At 38.4% G+C, this 25,625-nt stretch overlaps 1 protein-coding gene across 3 annotated transcripts in view; it reads left to right on the top strand.

The window, feature by feature from the left end:
- LOC102504138 (F-actin-capping protein subunit alpha-2) overlaps positions 1–25,625 on the top strand; it is a 201,014-nt gene that overhangs the window by 133,246 nt on the left and 42,143 nt on the right. Inside the window, exon 1 of one of the 3 annotated variants that reach the window (XM_032483642.1) lies at positions 16,898–17,142. The exons of the other annotated variants lie outside the window; for them this stretch is intronic. Coding sequence (XP_032339533.1) covers positions 17,104–17,142 — 39 coding nt within the window. The 5' untranslated portion in view covers positions 16,898–17,103. Of the gene's footprint in view, positions 1–16,897; positions 17,143–25,625 lie in introns of those variants that run through there. 3 annotated transcript variants of the gene reach the window in all.

The following is a 25,625-nucleotide window of genomic DNA, read 5'->3' as shown; positions in this document are numbered from 1 at the left end:
GTGTCAAGCTAGGGTTAAAGACCTTTCAGGCTGCTGGCCTTTCTGCCTGCACTGGGCTTCCTCTAAGGACAGAGATTCTGGTTCCCCTGCAGTTTCCCTTTTCTCTGAGCCACAGAGCGGGGAAAAAACTGCCTTTTCCTCTTTCTGTTCAATCTTCTTTCCCCTCTGTACCAGAGTGTGTCACGCCCCCAGCCCAGCTGAAGAAAGCCTCAGAAGGCCTTTTCTGTCTCCCAGTAGGCTCTGGACTCCAGTGAAAACAACTCTGAATTTGCAGTCAAAAAATGTAGAAAAAGTTTCTAATTACATAGAATCTCAGCTTCCTCAATATTCTCTGTTTTCCTCACAATAGGATTTTATATGTGAAGATAAGCACAGTAAAAAGCAGGATAGTTTTTATGAAATGTAACCTCTGTGACTTGTAAGGGTTGAAACACAATCTTTCGTTCCCATCGCGGATTTACTGGGTTTGCCTGCTTGATTTGCATACAAAACTGAGTTGCAGTAAAGTCTTCTGAGGCTTCACTGCCTTTGTCCCCAGATCAGTACCCATTCTATAACCAAACTGCAAGATATTTCACCTCAGTGAAACTATTGCCTTTATTTACACTGTTTAGTCTGACATCAATAAAAGTTTCATAACTTTTAAAATAAATTCGTATTTCTTCACTAAAATTAACAAAAATAAATTTAGTGTTTTGCTTAAGTAGAAGATTGGAACATTCCAGGGTTTACATATCGTAAATTATGTAAGTACTCAAATACTTTTTTCTTTCTTTTGCACTCATCACCATCTCTTCAAGAGGAGTAAAAGTGAAGCTCAAGTGTTCTCTTTAGCTCTAGGATGGGATGGCTATGGGCAAGAGAAGATTAAATTTGATTAAAGTGAGCCTTGCAATTTTGTATATTCTTTGGGCTATCTTTAACTCCTATGAGTACTAGATTTAATCAGGAGATATCCTATGAGTTACTTTAACAGAATGGTACTAGAAAACAAAAGAATTACGATTACATTTTGAAGAATAAGCTTTTTCTGTGATTAAAACACACACACACACATACACACTCACACACACATATACAAAGGGACTGTAAATTTGATTATTCTGCAAGGTGAAAATCACTGTTATCATTTATCAATGAAAGTAAATTTTTACATATTACTGTGTTAGGGGTCCCAGAAACAGTGCCAATAGACTATATATATACACACACACACACATATATTTATTTATTAATTATACAAATTAGTTTATGTGGTTATAGAGGCCAACAAGTCCCACAATCTGCTGATCTGCCAAACGTAAGCTAGAGAACCAGGAAAGCTGGTGGTGTAATTCAGTCCACATGCCTATGAAGGGGAAGAGGGGGAATGCTGTATGTCTATCTGAGCCCAAATGCCCAAAGATCAGGAGCACCGATGTCCAAGGGCAGAAGAAGATGGATGTCTCTGCTCAGCCAGAGAGAGTGAATTTGCCCTTCTTCCGCCTTTTTGTCCTATTCAGGCCCTCAAAGGATGATGCCTGCCTGCATTGGCAAGGGAGATCTTTAGTCAGTCTACTGATTCAAATACTAATCTTTTCCAGAGACATTTCATAGACACACCCAGAAATCATGTTTTACCAGCTATCTAGTGTGAAAGAGACTCCTCTAAGAGTATACAATGAGGCCATATTGTCTCTTTCACCCAGAAGAGATGACGGGTACTACCAGTCAGGTTCCCCTTCTTATAAGCTTGAATTGGAGGCACAGAGAGTAGTTAACCAAAGGGATTGTGAGGGAGCAAAATTCTTGAGTAACCAGAAACCCTTCAGGGAAGTGGAGGAGACCAGCTAAGTGGACTTATCTTCCTCCAATGCAAGTCCCCTCTGGCTTGTCTTTTTTATTTACTGTTGCTTTTTCAGACACCCAAGGAGGGGCAGGTGTCATCGTGAGTTAATTGATTTATAACTTTGGAACTGGTAGCAGCAGAAGCAGAAAGGACTTGTCACATGAATGGCTAAGCATGGAGTAGGGACTGATGAGATGAGCAGATAACCTATATGTCAGAGCAGCCTTGCTCCAGTCTGGAGTGATCTTCCAGGTCCAGAAGGCAGTCTGGTCTCCAGGAGCTTGTGTGCATCTAGAACTAGGGAAGTCACTGTTCTTAAAGTCTAATCACTTGACTGAGATCCTGTCTTCCTTAATTCCCCAGTTTCCTTGGAACCAATACCTCAGACCCAAGATAATTCCAGTTTGTTCTTTGTAACTAAAATTTATAACAAGCTCAGAAGCTAAATTTATTATTATAAATTTTGTCATGCTGAATATTTATCAGCCATAAAAACAAAAAACATTTAGCAATCTGATCATTTTTTCTTGCTCTTTTTTCTTTGTTTGGGGTTTTTTTGTTTGTTTTGTTTAAGAAAACCATTCTGTTTTAGATGTTAAACAAATATAAAATTACAAAAAAATTCCTACCTTCTGTTCTAATCACTGGTGCAGTAAGTGTACTCTTTCTCAGTGAGATAGTTAACTACAGATGAGACCCTTGTAGGAGTTTCCCTTCTCCAGATGTGACCCCTTAAAGCTCCAAATGTGTATATTGCATAAAACCAGTTTCACTGATGTATAGAAGGGAAGGTAGGGAGGAATTTTATGTAACTGGTTACAGAGCCTATTTTTATATATCAAGTTTCAAGTCTGTTATTGTGCTAATGGGTATGTGACAATTGTGTGTCTGTGGATCAAAGTTCTCCTATATATTGTTTACATAATATGACAGAATTATAATATTAATAATGTAATTCAATTTAACCTATAATTCAGTGACTTTGTCTTGTTGAGAGTGACTCCCAGAATACAGGAATACCTTGCTTTATTGTGTTTTTACAAATTGAAGGCTTGGGCAACCTTGCATCAGGCAAGTCTGTTGGCACCATTTTTCCAACAGCATTTGGTCACTTTGTCGCATGTTGGCAATGCTCACAATATTTCAAATTTTTTCATTATCATTATACTTGTTATGGTGATCTGTGATCAGTGATCTTCAGTGTTGCTATTATGACTTGCTGAAGGCTGAGACGGTGGTTAGCATTTTTTAGCAATACAGTATTTTTAATTGATATATATGTTGGGTTTTTTTATATTGAATTATAGTCAGTTTACAATGTTACATCAATTTCTGGTGTACAGCACATTGCTTCAGTCATACATGAATATACATGTATATATTGGTTTTTTTAAACATAACGTTACTGTACGCTTAGACTACAGTATAGTGTAAACATAACTTTCATATGCACTAGAAAACAAAAAAATTTGGGTGACTCACTTTATTTTGATATTTGCTCTTTTGGTGGTCTGGAATTGAACCCGCAATATCTACAAGCTATGCCTGTGTCCAAAACAAATGACCATTTACTTTCATGTTTGACAATTGAATAGATGATCTATAAATTTAGGGTATCTAACCTATTAAGGGCACTGTAACACTTAATTACAGTGTGGTAAATGCAGTGCCAACTGGTGCCTGCTGAGGCCCTGCGGCCCCCAGAATTTCAGCCCTTAGGCATCTGCCTGCTCTTCTTCAGAATGAGAAGTCCTGATGGGTGTTTGCCTTGGCAGAATTAACAGCCTTGGGAAATGACTAGCCTCACGGTAGCTCAGGCTGACTGAGCTATGTCTCCTTCTTATTGGAGTCATAAATTCCACTACCTTGCTTGTGTCAGCCCATGTCTCCACCTTACTGGAGTCATAAATCCACTGTCCTCCTATACACCAAAGCCCCTTACCTTACTTGCAGCCAATCAGAGATCTGTTCCCCTATCCCTTTGTGTTCAAGCCCCTTCCTCAATGAAAGACCCTACACATTCATACTCAGTGAACACACAGGCACCTCTTGTTTCTGTGGTCCACTGCTGCCTGCCTGCCTATGAAACTTTCCTTTGTTCTTAAACTTCTCTCTTTCTGGTAAATGCTTCTTACCAAAGCGCATCACTGGCCTGGCCAAGTGTCCCCCAATAGTGAAGTCTTAAATACTTATCACCAAAAAGGAGCAAACTAATTGTCCCAAATAGAACTTCCATAAATAAATATATATATTCCTCCAACATTTCTACTTTCTATTTCTATTTTTCAGAGTTTCTAGGTGTAGTGGGTCTAAAAGTGAAAGTGTTTAAGAAGAAGACATCTTCACAGTCTTACACCACTGTATTTTACTACAATACTTTTTTTGTAGCATGTGATGTTTGCTTGTTGTTGCTACACTCTAGCAAAGAGCCTGGATGCTTAAGTAAAGAACTAGGCAAATCACTGCAATAAACTTTTTGTTTTCAGTTTAGTTTGTTTTCTTAGTTATGTTTTTTTGGTTTTTTGTTTATTTGGGGGCTTTTATTTGTAAAGCTTGAATAATGTAAACACCTTATTGCTGCCTGGAAAAGGACAAAGTATTTAACCTGACTTATATCATCCAGTTATATCCCCCCAATCCTCATGACCATCATCTACTAACTTGCTTACTCCTTTCTGTTCCCTGAAGTCTATAGCTCCTTGCTCACAATCTTCTCCCTCAACTCTTGTCATTAACCTAACTTAGTTGACATTCACTAAACGACCATTCAATATCTTGACCCTCTCACCTAGTTAACCTCACCACAGGTGACCTTCTTCAACCCAGCTCAGTCACTTTGTTATTAAAATGACACCCGTCTCAGATTTTGTCTGCTCCTGTCCCCACTCCTGCCCCCACATCAAAATCACTAATGTAGACACCAGTGTGGGATACAGTATCTTGTTATTTTAGCTTCTTCTTTAGGCTGGTTACCTTTAGGCCTCTTACCTTCTCTCACCACCCTCTACCTGAATAAGCTCATCTACCATGTGGTTTAACACAACTGTGTGACAACAGTTTCCAAATTTATGTCTCCAATCCAGACCAGTCTTTTGCGTTTGAGTCTCATGTGCAACTGTCTTCTCAACACACCTTCTAAAATAGCTCTGTGAAAATTAATAAACATAAACCTCATTTAATATGGAGTTGGAAGGCCAGAACAGGAAGCTTCCATGTCCTGCCACTACCCATCAATTGCTAATCTAGCAGGAAGAGAGGTACCCTGCATCTCCAACAGGAAGACATTTATTACAGTTGAACAACACAGGTTTGAACTGCACAGGTTCACTTATAGGCATATTTTTTTCTGATAAAAATGTGCTACAGTACTATACAATTCAAGGTTGGTGGAACCCGTGAATGCAGAACTCTTGGATGGGGAGGGTCAACTGCAAAGTTATATATTCAGATTTTTGACTAAACAGAAGGTTGTCACCCCTAAGCCTCTGCATTGTTCAAGAGTCAACTGTACTTTACTACCCAGCAGGGGGAAGGAAGAATTTCTCCTTGCCCAGCAACAGCCCAGTCAGTGAGAGATTGTCACAACTCAGACAATGAAAAAACGCTATGTTAGAACTCCCAGTTTCCACCAGTGATCTTTGTTCACAACATCCCCTCGCAACTCTCCCTTCTGCTCTGTAAAAGAACACTCCTCTTTGTTCTTTAAAATTGCCTATGATTGGCCATAGATTGCATGTCCTAAATTACAATTCTTAACTGTTCCTGAATAAACCCATTTTGCTATTAAATAACTAGAGGTTTGATTGTTTTAGGTCATCAGCTTACAGATATCTCAAACAAAGTATTCAAAAGTGATAGTCTCATAGGAGAAAATATTTGTAAATGATACAACTGACAAAGGCTTAATTTCCAGACTATACAAACAGCTAATACAACTCAATAACAAAAAAACAAACAAACAACCCAATCAAAAAATGAGCAGAAGACCAACACAAACATTTCTCCTGTAAAGACATACAAATGGCCAATAGCCCCATGAAAAAAAGCTCAGAATCACTAATTATCAGAGAAATTCAAATCAAACTTACCATGAGGTATTACATCACACTGGTCAGAATGGCCATCATTAAAAAGTCCACAAACAGTAAATGCTGGGAGAGGGTGTGGAGAACTGCCATTGTGGAAAACAGTATGGAGATTCCTTAAAAAACTGAAAATAGACTTACCATATGATCCAGCAATCCCTCTCTTGGGCATATATCCAGAGGAAATTCTAATTCAAAAAGATACATTCACCCAATGTTCATAGCAGCACTATACACAATAGCCAAGACATGGAAGCAACCTAAATGCCTCTGACAGATGACTAGATAAAGAAGTTGTGTATACACACACACACACATACATACATACATATGTATGTGTGTGTGTGTGTGTGTGTATATATATATATATATATGTATATACACACACAGCCATAAAAAATACGACTCAGCCATAAAAAAGAATAAAATAATGCCATTTTCAGCTATATGGATGGACCTGGAGATTGTCATATTAAGTAAAGTAAGCCAGAAAGAGAAAGAAAAATACCATATGATATCACTTACATGTGGAATCTAAAAAGATAATACAAATGAACTTATTTACAAAACAGAGGAATACTTACAGACATGGAGAGCAGACTTATGGTTACCAGGGGGAAAGAGGGTGGGGATGGATAAATTGGGGGTTCAGGATTTGCAGATACTGACTACTATATATAAAATAAATAAACAACAAGGTCCTGCTGTGTAGCACAGGAAACTATATTCAATACCTTGTAATGGCCTATGGTGAGAAAGAATATGAAGAGAAATATATGTATGTAAATATATACATGGACAACCGAGTCACTATGCTGTGCACCAGAAACTAACATAACATTGGAAACTGACTAAACTTCAATTTTAAAAAAATGATATTCTCCTCTTCTTCCCAAAATCTGTTCCCCACTAATCTTTTCCACCTTGGTAAATGGTACCCATGTTCACCCAGTCGGTTAGATTAGAAACCTGAGTGTCAATTTTGGCAAGTCTCTTTTCTTCACTTCCTAACTTCAATCCATCATCAAATGTTATGCCCTCTAAAATAACCTTTGATACATCTCTCCCTTTTTACTACCTTTTCCTCTGTCTAAGCCATCAGGTCTTGCCTGTACTTGGGCAATAACCTTTTAACTGGCCTCCCCTTGTCCACTTTTGCCATTTCCAACCCATTCTCCACATAGTATCGGGAGTAAGTTACTGCCCTACTAAAATTTTAATTGCCCTTAGAAAAAGTTCACAAGTTTCATCATTGCTTAAAAGGCCCCCTGTGATGTGGCCTTGTTGATGCCTCCAGCTTCATCTAGCACCACTTCCCCTAGTTCACATGGCTCTAGACACAGTCCTTCTCTTTCAGTTCCTCAAATCCACCAAGCTTATTCTCACATTTTATTGGCCTAGAGACTCTTTCCTCAGTTGTCATCTTGTAATTCCAATTTATCCTTAAAATATCAGTTTTATTTAATCATTAATCAATAATAATGAACTACCTACTCTGAGCCATGTTCTGTGCTAGGCACTGTGAATGCTATTAAAACAGACCTAGATCCTAACCCACAAAGCTTACAATTTAGTTGAGGGAAGTAGACACCAATCAAATAGCATCCAGAGAGATGTAAAATAGCTCCATGCTACTAGGAGAGCATATAAGAAGGGATTTGACCTGGTCAGGAAGGTCAGAAGCCAGAATAAAGAATTGAGTAGAGATCTGAAGGAGGTAGCATTAAAGAGAAAAAACGGGTACAAGCCGAGTAAGTTGCACATGCAAAGGCCCAGTGGAAGAGTGATTACAAAGAACCAAATGAAAGCCAGTGTAGTGAAGCTGAGGGAAGGAGAGGAGTGTGGTAAGACAAGAGCTAGAGATGCCAAAACATGCAAGACAGAGGCCAATGACTCTGCAGCCTCAGGGACTGGACAGATACTGTGAGAAATGACAAGAGGGAGGGGTAGAACCTATGGTAAAATGGAGAGTGTAAACCTTGCAACTAACACATTTATATTTTGAAAAATACAGTGTTTTGCAAAACTAAACATGAAAACAAAAACAAAACTGAGTAATATCCTCACATGGTAAGATAGTGCACCCATGAAACCAAATAGGATATTCTTTCCAGCTACAGTATAGTGAGTGGATTGGAAGTCTTAGGTAAAGTTGGTAAAGTGAACACGTTTATCTAGTTTTCCCTCCCTGACAAAACCTCAACAAAAGGAATGTTTTTAAATTAATAAATATACAACAATGTAGGGGGGGAAAAGGAAAAGATACAAAAGCACCAGAATTTTTGAAGCAAGAAAGCATTTGGAGGATTGCAGCAGATTTGGAGACCTCAAAAATCCAAATTCTAAACTAGGGGTGGCAAAAACTAAGAATCAGCCTTATCTGTTCTTATAGAATCCTCAAGGGTCCATGACTTGATAGCACCAAGTCCCTCTGAAAATGGGAGTGAAGTGGGACCCCCAAATCAGAAGGACCAGCTGAAGGCTATTTAAGAAGCAGGTAGATCCTGGGTCTTCTCCCCTACTCTGTGCTGCTGAACCACAGCCCCTTCCCCACCCTGGAAGAAGTCTGGAAGTTTATCTTCTGGGGAAGGTAAAATGAAGGGAATTCTGGATACCAAGCATTGTTGAGGGTAAAGATATTATGCCAGAAATAGAAATTAAAGGAACATCCGGATGGTGAATGCTAAAACACCCAGCCTTTTCCCTCTACTAGGCTTCTATAATACTATTAGCCAGGCCTTTCCTCTTCTGGCAGGAGATTAGAAGAATCTGTTCTGGGCACTCTGACCAAAAAAAGATGAGAATCACAAAACAACCCAATCAGATATCCCTAAAATAAAACTGAACAGGTTAACATAAGCAGATAACAAATGAAAGGAAAAACTCAGTAGTCAGGTTAGTCAGAGCTGTTACTTGAAAAGTAGGACAAAGAAGAAAAGATACATAAATATAGGAAAGAAAAGATTAAACAAAAATAGAGCACCTATCCAGGAGCTGGCACATACAAATACCTGGAGTTGCATAAAGAAAGGGCAGGGAAACTGGAGGAATGAAAATCATTAATGAAGTAATTTTAGAAGTTTCTCAGAACTGAAGGGCATGATTTTCCAAATTAGATGGACCAACAGAGCCCACTAAAATGGGTGAAAATAGATCCACAAAAAGTCACTTCATTATATCATTTCAGAACACTGAGGACAAAGAAAAGGTCATAAACCAAAAAAGGAAAGAAGGAAGGAAGGAAGGAATGAAGAAAGAAAGAAAGAAAGAAAGAAAGAAAGAAAGAAAGAAAGAAAGAAAGAAAGAAAGAAAGAAAGAAAGAAAGAAAGAGAAAGAAATCTAGAGACAATGGAACAATGCCTTAAAAATATGAATGAAAATGAATTCCAATCTGGAACTCTATACATACCCAAGCTATCAATCAAGTGTGAGGTTCAAATAATGATGTTTTCAAATATACACAGTTGCACAATTTTACCTTTTATACATAGTCTGTACTTTCAAATTTCCTGTCTCAGGAAGCTTCTAGACAATGAGTTCTATAGAATATATCAAAAAAGTGAGAATCATTGGATACACAAAATAGAAGATCTCAAACAGATTCAACACAGAGTACTAACAGAGTCTCCAGGAGAATGAGAAAGGAAGACACCAAGATGTTACCTAAGCACCTGAAGAAGAAGGGCACGTATCCAGATTGGAGCATCGTGGGCCTCAAGAAATAGGACACGTTGAGGGCCACCGAGATAAAAATGCCTGCTGTAAGCCAAGGGCTGATTGTTGAGGTGATCCTCTCAATGATGAGTCAGGGACCATGTCTATTTTGTTCATTGCTATATCTCCAATGATTCATAACTATAATAGACACACAATAATTCTTTTAAGAACTCATGCATTATTAGACTTGAGTACACTAAAGATAAAGCCAAAAGAAAGATGAATGATAGATTACTGATGTCACAAAATATAATGTACTTTAATGATAATTCCTTACATTCATCTGGCACTTTTTATTTTACAAAGCACCTTTCATATATTATTTCACGCAAGTTTCCCAGTAAATCTTTGACTTGGATGAAGATGTTGAGGCTTGTCCAAGATCATTGCACTTAAGTGAAACAACAACAACAACAACAACAAACAGAGCTGAAAACTGGGTATTCTAAGCCAATAGTCATATTTCATAGGCCTTTTTGTCCACAACAATTACAAGGTAGGACAATGTCAAAGCAAATCTGGGGAAAATGTCTTTTCAATGTTTTGTTTAAATGAAAGGTTAAACATTTGTGACAATATTTTATATATTCATTATGGTTATCACAGTGAGTATACATGAATACAATTCAGTTTCTATCAGACTATAAATTACAAGTAGCAACGATTTATATATTTATAAAGTATACAACACTTAGATATCATTTTATCCTTACAAAACACAATGAGGTAGATAGTACTTTTGTTTCCTTTTTAACAGATAATAAAATTGAGGCTCAGAACGATTTCACTAATTGGTGGAAATCATACAACTATTTCTCCCTTAAGATAAAATACAGAAATGTTAGACTGAAAATATGATGCTTTCTTATAAAAGGAAATTAGTCTCCCAAGATGCAGATATCCCCTTCTTCAATACCACTCAAAACAGCTTATTCGAACATGTTCTGCCGTACATTTATCACTTACTTTGGCTTACTGTGTTAAACATTGTGAAATTAGGAAACTTTTTAAAATAAGCCAACTCATCTAAGAAATGGTTGGTATATAAACTCAGAATCATTCACATGTGCACATCTTTAGAATCTAGATTTTTTGGAAGCATTAAGATTTAGGTTAAAAATAAATATTACTAGCTTAACATTGTAATATGCCTTAAGTTCACACTTCGGTCATGAGATAGGCAGTGTAGCAGATTGAGAAATACAAAGAGTAGAGCAGTGGTCTCTATTTCTTCCTTTCCTCCACTGTTTTAATAAGTTTTTACATCCAATCTTATACATATAAAGAAAACATTTCTCATTCATGCCATTTATTTTGCACTTAATGCACTGCATTGTAGTCTTGTATTTTTATATATTGAAGTCTAGCCTTTCACAACCAGAATGTAAGTTACTTTAGGACATGGATTATGTTCCAAATAGTTTAAAATTCTCTCTTCTCCACCTCTCTGTTTTGCAGTGTCAGACCCAGTTCAGGTGACCTCTTGGCTTTGCTCTGTTTCTCTCCACCTTTAAAATCAACTGTAAAATTAGCCCTACTATATTCCCAGGGCTAATCTTATTGAGACAAGAGTAAATTAAAGTCTTTTCAAATCAATATTTTGGGGTTCGTTCTCAAGGCTATTCCAACCTGATGAGGCACTCCAAGTTTGATAACTGGTCTCCCACACCCAATCTGGAACCCCAAAGTGCCTTCATGTAAAAAAATCTACCTTTTGTTTGATTGCTGTTCTCCTGTTCCTAATCAGATAACTTCCAATAATACCTCAGTCACTCCCAGGAACATGGCAGGAGATGGGGGTGGGGGTAGGAAGGTAGGAGATGAGATTGGTCTCCTCCCTCAGGGAGAATCAGGAATGTGGTTCTGACCTGAGGCTAGGAAGCTGTGTTATCATCCTCCATCATCTGACAGACATTGATTAAGAGCTACTTCACAACAGCCACAGTAGTTCAAGAATAGTCCTCCAAAGAATAATAGCAGGTTTTACGAAGCGGAGGCAGAAAAGCACTGAAGCACAGAAATAGTCAAGGTGATCCGAAGGGATTTGATAGGGGCACTCGCTGTGTCCGCTACAGTTCTATCCATTCATCAGAAGTAGCTTACTAGAGAAAACTGCAGAAAATAGAGTGTCCCACCACACAGCCTGGGACAGTGGCTGGGGATCACCAGCACTACCTGCAATGGATGCAGCTAAAGGCACGGGAAGAAGACCTGATGACATGAGCCCTGAGCTGTATGTCCCGTGGTGGGAGCATCAGGAAAGATGCCAGAGTTACAACAGTGGGAGAGGGCTGACGACTTAGAAAGTGGCAGAGGTGATAAAGGTCAATGTCAAAAGACACAGGAAAAGGGGAGGGTATAGCTCAGTGGTAGAGTGTGTGCCTAGCATGCACAAGTTCCCAGGTTCAACCCCCAGGACCTCCATCGAAAGGGTAAATAAACCTAATTACTGCCCCCTCCAAAAAAAAACCCCCAAAAATTAAAAAAAAAAAAAAAAAAGACAGAGGAAGATGGCAGTATAAGCATTTCCAAGGGCATGTGAGTCACTGTGGCACCCCCAAAGAACTGAGAGGAAGGACTCTGGGCAAGCACTCCTGCAGTTCTTCGGATTAGACCTGAGTTAGAGCACAATTTTATTGTAGGTTGGTGTGGCTTGAGGAATCATAAATGACAAACTTCTTTTTCTGCTATACTGCTACTCTGCTGCTACTGAGTCCAAATAAGTTAAAAGTATTATCAGACATTAGGGGTGAAAAAAATCAAAGATTTTGGATCTGTCCTTTCACTTACAACTAACAAATCTATTCATTGTGTTCCTTCATCTTTCCAGGTCAAGAGTCTGACTTCATTTTTACTCATAATTTACATTTGCCACCTAGGGGGATTTTTTTTAAGTGAGAAATTAGTCTAATATTCCTTACCCATGTTGTTTTCAAAACCATGGAAGAAATCATACTTATTAATTTATCCCATAAATCCACATTAAGTGGATTGAAAAGATGAAAAAGAAACAGTCCTACATTGAAAGAGAACCAACGTGCGTGGGATGATGAACACTAGATTCAGATTAGCAGTTACCCGTGGGAAGAAGAGAGGGAATGGGATCTAGAAGGAGTAAATCATGCTTTTTTCATATATCTGACGTACTTGTAATAATAAGTAAAAAATAAATGGAAATAAATAGAAGCTTTAGTATTTCCTTGCCTCACCCTAACGGATCACCTTGAGCAGTCACCATGCCCTGTACTTCATCTGACACATTGTGTGAACATGCCGAAGGCTTGAACTTACAGTGACAGAGAAATTAAAGAGCAGGAAATCAATTAGATATTTAAGTGGTGACTGAATAATGGAGCAGTAAAGAGTAGGAGGTAAGAGTTGGGAGCTGCTGGGGAGGAAGTTTGCTTTCCTGCCACATTTTAGGGCAATCTCTAAACCCCTTATAGGTGGCTAGTTCAATTTTTCAGCTCCCATTCAGGGATGTGAAATGAAAGAGTCATTCAATCAGTATGCATTCCAACAGCAATTTTTTAAGCACTTATGTGTCAGACACTGTCATACAGCTAATTAAGACAGGCTATGCTCTCAAGGAGTGGATTAGTATTATAATATGATGATTACAGCTAACATTTGTTGAAACCTTTGCTAATGCCTGTGCTGGGTGCTAAGCACTTTGCCTTTGCTGTCTCATTGGATCCTCACAACAGCCCTGTGAGGGAGGTATCATTATTATGTCAAACGTCTAGATGAAGAAACTGAGGCTTCAGAGTAAGTTGTCCTGTTAACTAGAGCTGGAACCAAGATAAGAACCCAGGATTTACTAATTATAAAATCTGTGCACCTTACCACTAGAGTACATGGCAGAATTCCATGGAAAACTTTCTATGGGAATCTAGAAGAAGGAATTACTAGCTTTAGCTAGAAGAGTCAGTATGGGATTCACGGATAAAAGGGATAATTAAACTGAATTTTTACAGGATAGGTGGGTGACAAAGAACATTCCAGAAAGAGCTTTAACAGAGGCCTGAGAAAATATGATGCATAAGTAAATAGTTTTGTGTGTTTCAGTGGCGTGTGTTTGTGTTCGGGGCAGAGGTGGGTTTGGTGAGGTTATAGGAACCAAATTGTGAAGGACAGCATATTCAGAAAGAAGGAGTTTAAAAATGAGCTTCTTCAAATATTCTTTGGCATTTCTGTAACGATCCATGTCAGGGTTCTCCAAGGGTGCCACTTTATATGGACCTTTACAAATACAGCTGAGGAAACGGATTACAGGTAGAACACGCTCAACTACAAGTGACTGATAGTTTAGGCAATTATTTGACTTAGAAAGCAATTACTTTGAAAATATACATAATTTTTGACACTTTTCTATTGCCCTGAAGAACATTATTTGGATGAACCAGTTGTGTTCATTGATGATGACAGACTAATAAACAACCAAATGTTAGTTGTCTAACACTGGTGGTTTTTCTCAGAAGTGAGGTAAGCCATACTTTTAAACTATGGATGTTAGTTTTTCAGTGCAGAGATTAAATAATGTGGTGTTACAGAAGTCTTTATCTGGTACAACTATTTAGTAGTTCATCATTAATACTTACTGCATGTTTACCCTACTGTACATTATATGACTGAGATATACCTTATACATATCTTATACAGGAGTATTTATCTAAATCTATATCTATCTATCATATTAAGCTAAGAAAATGAGTTTGACTTTCAGAACACTTGGATATTACAATATCAGCTAGATGTGCAATTCTTATCAAGTCAAATAATTCATCTAAAGCTCAACTACCTGTAAAATGAGAGATCTGCACTCGTTGGATTCTAAGGTTGTGATTCTATAAAATTAGGTAATCTCTGACCTTGACAAGCTTAAAATTAGTTGAGGACACAGAAGACATCCACAAGAAAATAGATTAAGAAGCATACAAGTAATTTAAAGACAAATACTACAAAAGAAAGAATTTTTTTAAAAAGTTTCTAGTGCAGGTAATTGGGAAGGCCAAGATTACACCACTAATAAGTAGAAGAAAGGTGAGTTTAGAAATTAAAATGAGAGAAGGGTAGAAATTCTCACTTAGTAGGTAGAATCGTGTAAGGGAAGAATATTTTGTTTCTTTTCTCTTCATCGTAAAATAACTGATGATCAAGAATACCAGTGCATTTCTACTTGCAGCCATATAATGGTCATTCCATACATATATATACATATATATACACACACACACATACCTACTCTTTGTGATGGCTTGAAATCTTCCTAGACTTCCCAGCTTGTGTAAATTCTATAATTTCTTTTAATTGTATCAAGAGGGTGATATTGGGAGGTTTTTGAAATGATTATCAGAAAGTATACATAATTGCTGATTGTGTCACTGTGGGAACCACATATAAAGTTATTACCAAGGTTATGATTATAAACATAGTCTGACTCAAATTATTACAAAATATTATCAGATTTGCATGAGGTTTCTAGAGGAAGAGAGCAACCAATTAGTCAAGCAACGCATTTACTGAGTACCCACCATGCACAAATTATTGATATTCACTGTTGCTGAGTAAACAGAAACCAAAGAAGAAGAAGAAGAAAAACACCCAGAAGTACTGTTGATGAAGTAGGTGGTGGTGAATAAAATTGGTAGGATGGGAGAGTAATCACCTTCATTAAGTTTTATTTGGTGGTGAGTACCTGGGCTTTAGAGAGGGAGAGAGAAAATTCTCAAAGTGCAAAGAACATGGGATGCATAATATGCAACTCGGGTTCTAATCCCAATTTAGTCACTTAGGTGGAACCTGGGACAAATATTTTGTCTCAATTTTTCTCCTGTAAAATGGATATAATATTGCTGATAAATACCTTCTTTCATGAGACTGCAGTAAGAAATCAATGAAGCAAGGACTTGTAAACTTTAAGAGTAAACATGTTATCTATTTACATCCAGTGAGGTCCTTGACCAAACCATGTGGTTTATTCTTTATCATGTCTTCTCTGCACCATTTACCCTCAACTAGGCACCTGATTTTGCCTGCATGTGTCAGCAAGCTTCCCTTTCCAGGTCTCTCCCCAAATGGACTATGAGCTTTTTAACAGCATGGTTTCTGTTTGTTTTCCAACTACAAGAAACAATGATTTGCACACTATGACCATTCAGTAAATTACTTAATAATAGAGTTTTACATAGGAACAATTATTTGAGCTCTTTAAGGTACTCTCACATGTATCATTTATATATAGCTGTTAGATTCATCTTGCTAGATGTATTTCTGATGATGTCATGTCACTGTTCAAAAGTTGTCAACAGCATCTCGTTGTCTACTGAATAATGTCTTTTTTAATATGCTTTTTTATTGAGATATATTTGACATGTAACATTGTATTAGTTTTAGGTGTACAACATAATGATTAAAGTCTTAACTCCTACCTGAAATCTAAGGTCTTGCTATTCAGTGTGTGATCTCCAGACTGTTAGAAATGCAGATTTTCCAGCCCCATCCCAGACCTACTGTATCAGCAACAGCACTTAAGATTCCTAGCCAATTAATGTATACAGCTTTGATTACATCTTCACTCTCTTGCTAAACTAGATGCTTCAGAATAGGATTAGATTTAACAAATAAAATTAACAGCTGTCCAATAAAATTTGAAAATAATGAATTTTAGGGGGGTATATATATCTCAAATGCTTAATGGGACATCCTTAAAATATACATTCATTGTTTATCTGCAATTCAATTTTTATTGAGCTTCTTGTTAATTTGGCAGCCCAATTCAGAAGGGTAGGATCCATGTCTAACAGAATTTTGCGGTCCCCTGCAATACTACAGGGCCTTCCTCAACTTCTCAATGTTTAAGGAACAGTTTCTTCAGAACCGAGGTTTCCCTGGTTTTTTCTTATCATTGTGTATCTCCAGAGACTACTATAGTATCCCCCACGCAATAAAGGAGCAGCAAATATTTCTTTGATGAATATATCCAGAACAATCTTCCAATTACGTACTGGGTTGTATGTGCATATTTTAATAAAACTGAATATTTTTCTCATAATTAAAAAAACTCAGAATGTTTGAAACCTTCTATTTGTACACTTTTTCACTTTTTAGCTGGCAGAGTTCAGGACTTGATGGGAACATAGTCAAGGGCTCAGAATGTACTCGTCACAGACTGGGCCCATATGGTCGCTGGTGGGGAAAGAATCCTAAACTCAGGATGCTGACAAGCCTGCAGCAGGAGGCAGTAGGCAACTCCTCCCCACTCCTAGGCTCCGAGGGGTCCGCGCACGCGCACAGCCGCGCTCTAGTCCCGCGGGCTGGGTGGAGGGCGGGCTCCCAGGCGCGTGCGCGGCGGCCTGGGCTGCGGGCCCCTCCCTAGGCGGGGGCGCGCGGCGCGGAGGACCGCACGGAAAGGGGGAAGTCAGGTGGCCGCTGCCGCTGCCGCCGCCGCCGCGGTTTGTCGCCAGAAGGAAAATGGCGGATCTGGAGGAGCAGTTGTCTGATGAGGAGAAGGTAAGAGCCGCGGGGGCGGCCGAGCCCGTCGGTCCGGGAGCCAGCAGAGCCCCACCGTCTCAACCCGGAGCCCGGCTGCCAGGGAAGGGCATTGGTCGGTGCCCTCGGCTGCCCTTCCTTCCTGTCTCCTCTCTGCGCCCTAGTGCCTGCCCCTGTCAGTCACCCGAGGCCCCGCGCCGGGGCAGGTCTCTGTCAGGCCTGCTCGCTCCGCTCCTTGTAGGGTGTGTGCTCTGAAAATAGGAAGCTGGAGCCGGGCGGCGGCGCCTGGTGCGGCGGGCGGGGACGCGGGGGGCGCGGGGGGGCGCGGAGGGTGCGGAGGGCGGCGGCTGGCGGAGACCCTCTCCCTCCGCCTGAGCGGCCTGGCCCTACGCCTGGGGCAGCGTAGGGGTCTGGGTCTAGGCCTGGGAGCGGCCCAAGGGCAATGCTCAGCCCGACGGCCTGGCCGGAGAGTGTGGCCGGGGTGAGGGGTAAGGGGGAAAAAATCGCTTAGGAAGCAGCTCTTCACTTCCCTCTTCTCCCTCCTCCCACAAGCAAAATGCTTCCTTTCCTGGGTCTTACGTTTTTTCGTTTACCCGTGGAAATCTCTCTTTTTTTTTCTTTTCTTTTTTCGGCTTTAGCTGTAGGCTTTTCAGTTCCCATGTTCCTCTGGAGACAACGAACTTGCTCACTAAAAGAAACCCATCGCCCCCATAGTTATTTACTGCCCATGTTGGCAGCAGCCTCCCTGGGGGCCGATTTGGTGGCGTCCCATCGTCCTACTAGGACTTATCCCGAAGAGGGAAGATTGTGCAACTCCTTTCAGTGTATTTTAGATGGGGTGACAGCATTGGAACCAGAAGAACGACTTAAGTTCTGAGGCATTTGAAGTAGGAAATCTGACCATTGAACTGGTTCTTTTATTTGTCGTTTCCTTTGGCCACTGTGAGGCCCCATTCCCGAGTGCATGTAGTGGTGGGGTTGGGAGTACCCTACGAATTTTGAGTATTTCTTGGAAAGGACCTTGTTGTTTCTCAGACTCAAGTAGCTGACATAACTGTGAATAAGATACAGTTTTCGAAGTGTCCACTCTTAATGTTACCAGGGCTCATGTTTTAAAGTTCCAAAGCAGTACAGCCATGTATGAAACACAAGAAGAACATACTGGTGTTTAAAGAATTCCTAATGTAAGCCTAAAGATATGTTCGTTTGGAACGCTCTGCTCCAAGTGTTTTCATATCCTGTGTTCTTACACCAGAATGTGATGTTCTATCTCCTTCCCAATGTGAATGTGCAACATTCAGCCTCATCTTCAATTTCGGAAATCTTTTTTACCTCTGTACTTTTTGGTGAAAGTGATAATAAGACGACAAAGTAGGGAAAGCAGCAGGATTCTCCATAATCCACAGGCCTGGTACGCAGATCCCAACACAAAAAAAGTTGCTGTGCAGTATTCACATCTGTAATATTGGTAAATAACCATAAGTTGGTAACCGCAAATGTATGCAGGCGCGCACACACGTTTAGAATTAAGTAGTGCTAAAAAGTTTTTTTAAAGAGATTGTCATGTTTTTATTCTGCCGTTCTTAAGTGGTGATTAGTAGCTCAAGTGGCTAGAAATGTAGCTGAGGAGAGAATACTCAGTGTGGGAGTTAATATAGCCCTGCCATGTGTTGTAAAGGCCTAAAATAGCAAAGTTTTTCAAGCTGAGATGACAAGATTTCTTATTATCCGGCATTCTCAGGGCACTAAGCTCTGTAAAAGTTTAGGGGGTGTCTTAGTTTCTATGCTTGCCCAACACCATGTTTTAAGTGTAAATGAATGAAAATTCTGTTTTAAAGGAATTTGTTGTTTTTATGTTGAGTTTTGAAAGACTTCTGTAGATATTTTACATATAGATTTCTGATTTTTTTTTCCAGTAATTTAAGAAAAATATGAACCAAACCTTGGGGTTAAATTCAAGTAACTAACCGGTAAAGTGAAATGCTAATGTTCTTGTCACTTTGGTTATCTAAATGTTCTTTTAATCTTTTGGGAGAAGGACTTCGGGTATAAAATCAGAAATAGGATTTAAAGGTAGTATTTTTAACTAATATTTGAGTCATGTTACTTTTTCTGCCACCTTGTTTGTAATGTTCAAAAATAAGCTTTTAATACTTTTTTTGGAATTTCCATTACTGATTGCAGATAAAAGGAAGGGAAGCTGTTAAGACTTAGTACCATACTTTGTATATGCCTGGCTCAGTTAGATAATACATTTGTTAGTTTATTGTAAGATTGAGATAGGTCTTATTATTACCATTTCACAAATAAGTAAACTAAGGTTTCAAAAGTTTCAGGTAATTCCCCGAAGGACACCTAAGTAGGAAGTGGTAAAGGTGGTATTCAGACCTGAGCTTCACTCCAGAGTTGATGCTCTTCTGATGTTACCCTTCCTTTAACAGTCGATGGTAGGAGGACCCTTTTCTGGGTTTATCTGTTTTTAATTTGACAGCTTAAAATTGAAAAAGGAGAAACAGTTGTTCTTTTTGTTTTTAATAAAAATTATAAATACAAAACAGTAAATAGTCTTGAGTTTTAAATTTAATTTGTGTTTTCATCATTTTAGAACAAAATTTATTACTGTTCAACACATTTTAAAGTTTGATGCTACTGGTATAGTTTCATATATACCCTGTGGTAGGAAGCATTTTAGGAATTAATCTGGAATAATATCTTTGCTTTTTTCAGTTGTGTACAATTGCTTTTTTCAGAATACCACTATGAAATGCAGTAACCTTTTCACCTTTGGCCACTGGGTTAATAGGAAATAAAATTATCTGAAGCAGCACAGTGAAGTTCTTAGAAGTCCTTCATTTGTTGTGGTGTGTCCTACAGACCCTTTTACATAGTTATATAAACTCTAGGCCAGAACAGTTCATGTTTTCCATTCTTGGGTCAGCTGGATTATACAGTAAAGCATTTTTGTGATTTTGAAATTATATGAAATTGTAGTGTAAGGCTCAAATGAGACAAACTATTCCCAGACCCCCTCTCTAAATGAGAAATCCAGGAAGTCACTCCAGGCTCGGGAAGGAAGACAGTCATTGGTTGGAAAGGATCCCACCCCCTACCCCTCCCACCTTCCCCCAGTGAGGAGTGATCTACTCAAATGGCTTCAACTTTTATATGTTTGTAGATGTGTCTCACATACTTAGCTCAGCCCTACTTCTCTCCTGAGCACTGGTCACAATTTTTATCAGCTGTTCCTTTTCACAGGAGACATTAATGAGATGCTCTCAAGTGGAACCTGCCTAAAGTAAATTCATAAGCTCCCCTCCCAACTCCCCTAGAAAAAGCCAGGCAGATACCATCTCTCCTTTTATTTTTCTCTTTATGATTCTGTTCCCATTAGCCCAGTCATCCAGGTGTTTAACTTCAGCTTTATTTTAAACTTTTTTCTTCCCTGTACTCTTTGTACCTTACAATCAGTATCCAAATCTTGTCACTTCTATCAAAATATGTCTTATACAAATTATTTCTTGCTTGAAAAGTTAATTCATTTATAATTATTTATTGATTTATTGCCTCTCAGTTGACCAGACTATTAACTATGGTATTTACTGTTATGAACTACTGTTGTTTAGTAACAAACTTTTACCGAATGAACAGAATGTAAATTAATTGTACCTGTTCTGTGACTACACTGTTGGGAAGAAGTAAAGCCACGGATGGAAAAGTAGGGTTAGAATAATGACTCAAATATGTTACATTTGCCTCTGCTGGGCTTTTATTATAATCTTTCCAGACTAACCCCTCCAGCTTCCTGTCATTTTTCTACTCCCAAACTTTTAGTTGCTGGATCTTCCGTTGCCTTTACAGGGAAGCCCAACTCTTGAAAATGGTATTCATGTCCTTGTATTCCATTTTAACTTAAATGGTTCTGATATGTCCACATTTTCAATATATACTGTTACTTAATCATGCTGTGAATTCAAAGAGACCTCCATGTTAGTCCATGCCTAGCACCTCAGGTAAATTATTTAATCTCTCAGCCTCAGTTTCCTCTAAAATGTGGGAATACAATAGAAAATAGAGTCTCCATTAAGTTTCTATAAGTGTAGATGGTGCCTAGCATGTAGTAAACACAATAAATTGTAGTTATTTTTCTCTGCTCATGACTTACCTGCTTTGAGCATTGGTACTGCTCCCTGATCTGTCCCCTTTTTTGAAAGATAAAAATATTACTCATCCCTCAAGATTTAGCTCAGATCACATGGCTAGTTTTCTCTTCCTGAATGCTGTAACACATCATTGGTTTTAAATACAGTTTTGCATAGTAGTTATTTGTTTACCTGTCTTTTTTCCTGTATTCTATTGGAATTCCTTAGTAGAGAAGTAATTTCATCTTTAACATCTGTCATTACAGTGCATGTGATAAATAGTGATTCAATGAGTAAATGAACAAAGGAGCCGTAAATTCACAAAATGAAGAAAAACATAATGGTTTTATGAAAAGAAGTAGTATAGAAAGGCAAGTTTTTGAGGGAAAATCGAGTATGCCTACATTTATCATTTCTAGATAGTGCTATATAGATTTTAAAGATTTAGATAAATGAAATTCCTGGTGCTCTTTGAGGTGCAGGTGGTGATATTGGCTACGGTTCAAATCACTTACATATGCTAAATATTTATAAGCAGTTTATATCCTTCACCCCCACTACACAATCATAATTTGGCTTCAGAAATTTTGTTTGTATGTAAAAACAATGTAAGCTGTCATTATATTCCATCATAATTAGTGTAAAATCAGTAGTCTTATTAACCAGAAAGTAAACTCAACCAGTAAGCTATTACTGTAGAAAATATTCATTCCTAATTTCATTCTGTAGATGAATGAATTCTGTCATTGCACCAATAAAATGTAAAAATTCCTACAGCAAGCAGAAACTTGATAGCTGCTGTCACATAAGTGGAGTTTTTCAGACTTTGCACATTAAAGCATATTTGTAGTACATTTTTTAGTGCATTTGGGAGCCATTTCTACATAAAATAAAAGTAGTTATATGGAGAGACCATTGCATTTTAGTGTAAGAATACAGCATATAAAAACACTTAGAAAGTACAAAGTAATTTTTAAGGTTGAGAAGCATGATGGGACAACTTAACCTATGGTTCTGTGTTCTGACCTAAAAGCTTAATTGCCAAGCAGTAAATAGGGGTTCCATGGGACCACTTATAATTGTCAAAAAAGGAGAATTTCATAAATTTTATTTTGGAGATTGGCTATACAATCTTCATATTTTTTCTCTTAAGACATTTATTTACATGTTCCACAGTGACCTATTGCTGGGAACTTTTCTTGCATATTTTAGTTCATGTTTCTACTGACAATGATTGAAAATAATTTTTGAAAACTACTTGTATGTTTATTAATTTACCAAATATTCCATATTTTCTTGGTTTCAGTGCTTATAATTTTCCCTATCTTAAGATCTCTGAAATCAGGCTGCATTGTACAGTCATAGCTATGATACTGGTAGCATTTTCCCCTCTTTAGTGGTCCATGAAATTATGCATCTTACATTGATTGTGAATCAGGATAAGCAAGGGTATAATACTATAATAAACAAACTAAAATCTCAGCATGAAGGCGGTGGGGGGGGGGCTTTGCATGACATCTCACTCTGTGTATGTCTAGTGTGGGTCAACAGCAGAAGGGCCTTTCTCAGCAAAGTCACATAGTTTTAGGTTGTCAGAGGACTTCAGTCTAAATAGGCTTTTTGATGTGATACATATACACAATGGAATATTATTCTTTCATGGGAAAGGAGGATATCCTGCTGTTTGCAACATTATGGATGGACCTTAAGCACCTCGTGCTAAGTGAGGTGAGTTAAATAGAGAAAGACAAGTACTATACGATATCATTTATGTTTGGAATCTAAAAAAGTTGAACCTGTTTAAAAAAGCAGAGTAATATGGTGGTTACCAAGGGATGGAGGTTTGAGGGATAAGATTAATGCTATTTAAGGGCACAAACTTGTAATAAGTAGAAATAGGCCATAGACGATGTGATGCATAGCATAATGAATATGGACAGTACTGTACTATAGTAATGTGATAAGTGTTGCTTCAATGGCAGTCATACTATAGTATATCAAAGTAACTCACTTTAAACCTTAAATTTACAAAATGTAGCATGTGAAATTTATCCCCCCCGCCAAAAAAAAAGCCTTAGCCTTTTTGCCACTGTCTCCACAGCAGTGGGAAAGAAATGCAATGAGTACCATACTGGTTTTTTAAAGTTCTCCCCTCCCCCACCACCACACACTTAGAAACTCACTGCACTTCCGCTTAGATTTCAGTTAGCTAAAGCAAGTTGTATCTATAAACCTAATTTCAGAGGGATCAGGGAAGAAGAAGAGAAATGGAGTATTTGTGAATAGCAGTAATACTATAATAATAGTAGATTAAATTTTAGACTCACTGAAGTTTGGTGATTTGATTACTTTGTTTGGTAGACACAATGCAAGACTATAGAGTCAAAGATGAATCAGACATATACAACGTATATACTGTACAGGGCCAAAAAGCAGTAAGTTTGTGGAAATTTAGAAGATGGAAAATTTCTTCTAGGAGGTTGGTAGACATCATTAGAGGTACAAGCTCATGCCAGAGAGCACAACGTAGGAAGGAAAAAGAGGGAAGTGGGAATGAGCAGGAAGTATGAGTTACATTGCAAGTCATTTGCAATAAAAGATGCAAAGATGAATTTTGCTGTTAAAGGAAAAAGAGGGAAGTGGGAATGAGCAGGAAGTATGAGTTACATTGCAAGTCATTTGCAATAAAAGATGCAAAGATGAATTTTGCTGTTAAAGGAAAAAGAGGGAAGTGGGAATGAGCAGGAAGTATGAGTTACATTGCAAGTCATTTGCAATAAAAGATGCAAAGATGAATTTTGCTGTTAAACAGTACAAATTTTCTCAACCTCAGCACTATTAACATTTGGGCTAGGTAACTCTTTGTTGTGGGGGCTGTCCTGTGCATTTTAGGATGTTTAACAGCGTCCTTGGCCCACAAGATGCCAGTATGACAATCAAAAATGGCTTCTGTAGGACAAAGTCATCATTGGTTGAAAATCATGAATCTAGACATATTGGAGCTAATCAGACGAATTGGGGAACAAGTGTTAGCACCTGATTTAAAGTAGTTTCGCAAGAGACAGAGGAAAAAACGATTGCTAACATTTCAGAGTTGGAATCAGAAGGACACAGTGAGTGAATCTAGAGAAAGGGAAGAATCAAACATAGCTGTGAACATTAAAATCTGGTTGACTGGGAAGTGGTACCACCACTAACAGCTAAAGAACACGGGAGAGAGGATACACAGCTTGGGGGAATAGTGGTGAATTTTGTTTGGGTTCTACTGAGTTTGAGATGCTAGCAGCATGTCAGTGTGAGCATGCCTAACAGATAAGGAAATGTAGAAATGGAGCTTGGAAAAGAGATCACGCCCAGAGATTTTATATAGATTTGGAAATTCTCTGTGGGTTAAAGCCACGAGATGGGAATAAGCCTTTTAGGAGACCAGATTTAGACATAGCAAAGAGGAGAGGGCAGAGAGCATATACTTTGGATACTTTCATTTAAGAAGTAAGAGAAGGAGAGAAACAAGAAGGTGAGGAATGACCTTTGAAGTAGAAGTGTATGCCTAGCACAGAGTAGGTGCTCATCTCACAGAACTTGAAGAGAATTTCCAGAAGGAACAGTGCAGTATTGCAGAGAGATTAAGAAGGAATACAGAATTGAAAAAAGCCTTTGGCTTTAAGAGAAAGAGATGAGAAACGAACTATACTATATGCCAGTATCTACTATATTAACTTCTCAGTTAATTTTGAGAGCAACTTTATTATTATCCACATTTTACGTTTGATGAAAGTGGTGCAGATGAGGTCGACTATTTTAAATGGTGGAATGGACATCCTTGGTGGCCTGTAAGAGAGCAGTTTTATTCGAGTTTGGAGCAGGGAGCGGAGAGAGAAAAGCCAGATTATCAGGGTCTAAAAAGTACACATATGTTTTCCCTCTTCCAGAACTGGCCTTTCAGTCTTGTCTGCATTGTAAACTACTCATCCTTCAGTAACTAGACTCAAAGACTTCCCTCATCTTCTTTTATACCCTGGCCTTTCTCTGTACCCTTAGCAATTTGTACATACCTTTGTTATAACATTTACCAATTTGAATAGATTTCCTGATGTTCTTATTTCCTCTGTTCTTCAGGGGCAGGCTTAGTGACTTAGTCATCTTTGTAATTCTGGTAGAGTGCCTGGCATGTATTAGATTGGTCATTTCAACTCTAGCTGCACTTTAGAATCACCTGGAGAGTTTATAAACAAACGTGAGTGCACAGGCCCACTCGTAGGTGAGGCCTGGAGCCTCTGTACTTTTTGTGAAAAACGCTTCCCAGATGATTTGAGTGTGCCGTGAGGGTTGAGTTTCACTGTATTAGATGCTCAATAAATGTTG

This window comes from Camelus ferus, chromosome 7 (genome assembly GCF_009834535.1).
Source record: "Camelus ferus isolate YT-003-E chromosome 7, BCGSAC_Cfer_1.0, whole genome shotgun sequence".
NCBI classification, from domain to species: domain Eukaryota; kingdom Metazoa; phylum Chordata; class Mammalia; order Artiodactyla; family Camelidae; genus Camelus; species Camelus ferus.
The sequence above is the reverse complement of the archived record's forward strand: the minus strand, read 5'-3'. Positions and strand labels throughout refer to the sequence as shown.